Consider the following 5,818-nt stretch of genomic DNA (forward strand, 5'->3'; position numbering starts at 1 on the left):
TAGTTAAAAGTTATTAAACTCAGTCAAACCTCGTATGGAATGATGTTTGGGACGAAACTTTGTTAAGTACTGTATATCCGTAATACTTTTTGCTATGCATACAGTAATAAATCAATCCCCTGGACAAACAGTTTTGTAAGTCTTTGACACTTACGCTGACCTCATTAGTTTTGGGGAGGATAACCTTACTCATGGCATGCGGTCACTCATTCTAACCAGGTCCCCTTTGGGAACGCCGTACTGCTCATCCCTTGCTTCGACTATTTAGCTCACAATACACACTCCTCCATATACGGACATCCTCTCAAATACAGCTTCAAACTCCATCATTCCCTAATTATGGTTTGACTGAGTTTAATAACTTTTAACTAGATAGGTGTTTTGCACAAAAGCTTTGTAAAGTGCTGAATATCTGTGGCATGCTTATGAGTAAACCGCACTCATTCCAATGGGTTGCACCAATTCTGCATCTTGTTCAGTATAGAAAAATTAGGGCAGTTTTCACCAAGATGCATCACTCTGTCCATAACATAGTTCAACGAACAACTAAGGTATGTAGATCTATGGATTCAATTCCGGATTCACATATCAACGTAAAACAGACTATGAAGTAGCAAAAACTGAGTGGTGTAGAGGATGTGATCAAGTGACAAAATAAGGTCAATGAGTGTCTTAAAGTCACACCCCGAAAAGGAAAAGTAAGAAAACGGAGTGAGACCTCTGCGTTTTACGCCAAATCGTGATCGGATTGCAGGAAGATTTCAGGAATAAAAATTCCACAGCGTGTTAAAGCGGATTTCGCTGATAGGTCAGTCATGTTCCATAAATTAGGGTAATCTTCCAGGAAGGAAGCAACCAAATGCTAGACTTGAGCACGACCTCAGCGACATGACGTTATTAAAAAGGAGAAAATGTTTCAGGAGCTAGCATCTGCAAGCTTTATAGACTAGGACAAAAGGTGGATTCTGAAATTTCTCAGAAAAGCTGCTTCTTAAAAGGTGACCTTTGCCTCGGCTGAAGAAAGAAATTTGATATTGTGAAACTCACGCAAACTGATTAGATCCGGAATATACGTCCGTGAGGATCCCAGAATGGTTGATAGTATCAAGAGACGATCGGCAGAAGTAGAAATAAATGAGCACCGCCGAAACCGTGAAAAAACCTCGTACTGAAGGGTTTTCAACTTGTAAAAGTTCGAAGAAAAACGACCCTTAAACCACTCCGGTTGGTAAAGGAAGGTTTTCCATAGAATTAATGATGTGCTGCACAAATGATTGCAGCCTACGGAATAATATGGCGGAGCTCAAGTTAATGGTTTATATAAAAAACCCGGATGTTTAAGAAACATGGTTAACGTCAGAAGTGTTTGATAATGAAATTCAGTTGACTATTTTATCCAGTAGGGCTGACAGACTAAGCCGTAGCCGAGGTAGAGTTATCCTATACAAGGAAAGTACCTGTTGAGAGAGTGGCACATGATTCAGAGGCATATAAACTGGTGCGTTCCAGTCTGAAATATAGACGACAAGGTAATTCGTTGTAGTAAATCGCATTCCAGAATGTGTGGTAGATAACTTCCTCCTAGTCAAACTTAAGTCCTGGTGTGTTAGGGGTAAAAGCCTGATCGTAGGCGATAGTAGTCGGTCAAGTGGCTTTCCTCCTAACTCTGAGGAGAAGTGATCATGCAGCAATCTTACTCAAAGTTGTAGCTGAGATGGTCTGTCAAACAGTCGCGCCGACCTGTCCAATCATATGGAAGGCAGACATGAAGGTGAAAAACTCTGCAGCATCGGCTGAAAACTGGGAATTCGACTCAGAGGCATCAGTAGAAGAGGCATGTGCACATTTCAGGTAGTTATACAATCGGGCAACTCAACCATATATACCCTGGACACGTACATGCTTGGATGGATCAGAATATTTGACGTTTACCAAGACGAAAGAAGAAATGCTGGAATTTTGTCATCAGCCTTGAAACAACAGTCACGATGGAACTCTACAGATCGGTAAGAAACACGTGTATAAATAAAATTCGGGAAGCTCAAAGAAAATATGAAATGCAGTTGGCACAATCTGCACTCAAGCAGACTAAGAGAATATCCTTGTACATAAATTAAAGAACAAGGATGAGGCATTGGATTCACAACCTAATTAAGGGAGAGAGCGGATCTCACATCATAAATGATGATCGGGAAAAAGCCCATTTCGGGGCAGTTTCCACTCAGAAGCCTCCTTCAGACAAATAGATAGATCCAAATACAAAATCAATAAATCGTCCGCTCACCGTGGACTTCGATCAATACGATAATAATAAGGCTCTTAGCACTTTAGACTCGGAAAAGTCAACAGAATCGGGTGAACTAAACCAAAAAATATTGAGACGAATTGTACAATGTATTGCAGCCCCACTAACTGTGATATTCAATATGCCACTTAGACAAGTTGAGTTACCTACGGACTGGAAGGATGCAATTGTCACCCCAATACATAATAGAGGCTCAGGACAACTTCCATCAAACAACAGACCCGTTAGCAGGCTCACCAGTATCGTAGTTGAAATACTGAAAAGAATAGTCGGAAAGATCATAATGACATACATGGAAAACAAAAACTTTTTAAACAGCGAACAACATGGTTTCAGAAAAAGTATATCTTGCACAACAGTCAAGAAAAACTATCATTGTAGAACGCCGACTAGCATGTCTGCGTTCTAAAACATGACGAATAGTGAATATGTGGTTGATGCAGCCAAGATTAAGTCTGAAGCCAGCCTGATTTTCTCGTGTTTGTAGTTCACAAGTCTTAGTTAGGCGCCCGATAATTATTGAGCCTAGTATTGTAGATGCTATGTTAGTCAAACTAATCCCTCTATGGTTATCACAGGATGATTTTAGCCCCTTCTTATATATTGGGACAATCAGTGATTGTGACCAGTCAGATGGGATTACGTTCAACTCCCAAATTCTAGCCACAATATAAGCCAACGTGATCGCTAAAATTGAATCACCAGATTTAAAGACCACTGGAACCAATACATCGTTTCAGATTAGCTATAGCCTTTTGAACTTCAGGTAGAGTCGGGGGACCTACTTCAATGTTCCATTCAGGTTTTCTGAGAATAGTGGGTAGTTGTAAAGTAGCTAAAGGCCAGATGAACTGCCCCTTAAAGTGTTTTGCTCATCGTTCTAAACGTCTGGGCTGAGAGCAGATGAGGGTTCCGTCTTTTTCCGAGATTGTCTCACTTACACTTGACTTATTAATTCCGGTTTCTTTTATTAGTCTGAATAGTTGCCTGGTGTTGCATACAGCCGCTGCCTTTTTCATCTCTTTTGCTTTCGTTGCCCACCACTGCTCACAACCGTTCCTTAGGCTTCTAGTTAACCTAGATCTAATTTGTTTACGCTCTTCGTCGTGTTCAGAGCCTGATGGGATGAATTTACGCAAATCCATCAGTGAAACAGACTTAGAAGAAACCCATTGCTTTTATGGAACCCTTTGGTTTAAATTACTAATAGATGTTACCGCTGTTTCCACAGATGTTCGTATATCTTTGGAAAAGGTCCAGAGAGGAGCGACTAAGCTGATTCCGGGAATCTCCTCGCTAAACTGAACATATTCCCATTATTATATTGAAGAACCAGAGGGGACTTGATTACAGTTTCAAACTACTAAGACATAAATTTGTATCTTACATGCCCTCATTTTTCCCGACTTTCTGTTATAACGTATCAATTTGCCCTCTTAATATATATATATATATATATATGTGTCCAATGATATAGAAAATACGTACGAGCAGTCTTGATTGCTATTCGGTCCTTCCTAACTGCCTAGCCCAGCCGTTAAGTCCAGAACACAAATAACAGCCTCAGCAATATGAATCATTATTTACAAGCATACTGGGTTATATATACTAACCAAACAGACCACACATATCAAAAATAGAAAAATAACATTTGTACAGTAATTGGCCAATGTGGCTGTAGCTAGGGGGAAAGTAATCAATAATAATAGTTCCAAGGTCAAACTAAAGGTTATGATAAGAGGAACACAGAAACGATTAGGTCACTTATTTAACAACTATCCAATAGGGAATAGGCATATTATATTTGTCCATAAATAGACATCAGATTTAGGTTACTCATTTAACAACAATCCAATAGGAATAGGCGTATTACATTTGTCCATAAATGGACATCAGATTTATGATTCATAATTCGCCAGGGGATACAACACCTCCCCTTTTTGAGAAATCCGGGGTTGATATCCGGATTTTAAATTTTCTCGGATTCACCCTCCCCCACGAAAGACTGTTGGATCCTCATATAGCCAAGTTACTATTAATGCGATATGTTTGTCACATTTAACAGGGAATGCATTAGAACGGACGAGATCATGAGGATCGACGACATTTGATTTGAGGTCACCAGCTTTCGATTCTTGTGAAACAGTTTGCTTGAATTTTTTTGGAACCTCATTGGCAGATAATGAATCATAATCAGTGGATTCTTGATTATCATTTAATACATCTGACATTTTTCTCTCATTTTTATAAGAGAATTCAACAGGAACATATGAATCATCAAAATAATCTAAATCTGGTAGAACAATTACAGAATTTTGATCATTAGATTCATTAGGAACATTTTTCGTATCATGATTAATTTCATTTGGCGCCTCTGTATTCAATACACTGCTCGATTTGTTTCCCGTTTCTTCGTGGGCGGGTACTGCAGCAATTTCATGAGCATTTTGCAAGACATTTACTTTCTGTGAATAGGATAATTCACTGTTTGCACGTCCGTTTTCGGGATTAATAAGACTTGGACCGTGTACAGGGCAAGTATCTGAAACAGGTAGTACTGGGTTACTGGGCTGATCGTGCATAACTGCTGCATTTAAATTATTGCTTTGTATGGATTCATTGAGGCTTTCGCCGGCATATTCATTAGTTCTGTAATCGTTTTCCAGCTCTGTACGCAAATTGGAAATCAATGCGTCAACTTCCGTTGCACCCCCGAAGCATGGGTGATTCAGCAGCTTCGCGTGTAACTTGTCAATGAAATCCAATTGACTCTTTCTAAAGCGCTGCTCTTGTCGCTGGATTAGCAACTGAAATTGATCGGAAGTTAGAGCCATTTTTTTTATGCAAATAATAATAATAATAAATCCAAAAAAAAACACCGGCAATTATTATGGATTATTTAATTCCGAAATGACGTCAGCGGCTGCTGTATTTTTTTCCAGAATCCCCGTCGCCAATTGTTATAACGTATCAATTTGCCCTCTTAATATATATATATATATATATATGTGTCCAATGATATAGAAAATACGTACGAGCAGTCTTGATTGCTATTCGGTCCTTCCTAACTGCCTAGCCCAGCCGTTAAGTCCAGAACACAAATAACAGCCTCAGCAATATGAATCATTATTTACAAGCATACTGGGTTATATATACTAACCAAACAGACCACACATATCAAAAATAGAAAAATAACATTTGTACAGTAATTGGCCAATGTGGCTGTAGCTAGGGGGAAAAGTAATCAATAATAATAGTTCCAAGGTCAAACTAAAGGTTATGATAAGAGGAACACAGAAACGATTAGGTCACTTATTTAACAACTATCCAATAGGGAATAGGCATATTATATTTGTCCATAAATAGACATCAGATTTAGGTTACTCATTTAACAACGAATCCAATAGGAATAGGCGTATTACATTTGTCCATAAATGGACTTCAGATTTATGATTCATAATTCGCCAGGGGATACGAACGACTTTCGAAAACGAGAGAAATTTTACGAGGACG

General features: G+C 38.9%; 2 protein-coding genes across 2 annotated transcripts; one reads left to right on the top strand and one right to left on the bottom strand.

Moving 5' to 3' along the window:
* Positions 1-4,190: 4,190 nt before the first annotated feature.
* On the top strand, positions 4,191-4,367 carry Smp_201660 (uncharacterized protein; the record flags this gene model as incomplete). The annotated part of the gene is made up of 1 exon (XM_018796426.1): positions 4,191-4,367. One exon carries the CDS (start codon positions 4,191-4,193, stop codon positions 4,365-4,367), a length of 177 nt encoding a protein of 58 aa, XP_018650640.1.
* A 124-nt stretch (positions 4,368-4,491) lies between these two features.
* Positions 4,492-5,139, bottom strand: Smp_201840 (uncharacterized protein; the record flags this gene model as incomplete). The annotated part of the gene is made up of 1 exon (XM_018796427.1): positions 4,492-5,139. A coding segment is annotated over one exon (648 nt), but the record flags the coding sequence as incomplete, so codon positions are not given.
* Between the last annotated feature and the right edge of the window lie 679 nt (positions 5,140-5,818).

The sequence above is a fragment of the Schistosoma mansoni genome, chromosome 2 (genome assembly GCF_000237925.1).
Source record: "Schistosoma mansoni strain Puerto Rico chromosome 2, complete genome".
NCBI classification, from domain to species: domain Eukaryota; kingdom Metazoa; phylum Platyhelminthes; class Trematoda; order Strigeidida; family Schistosomatidae; genus Schistosoma; species Schistosoma mansoni.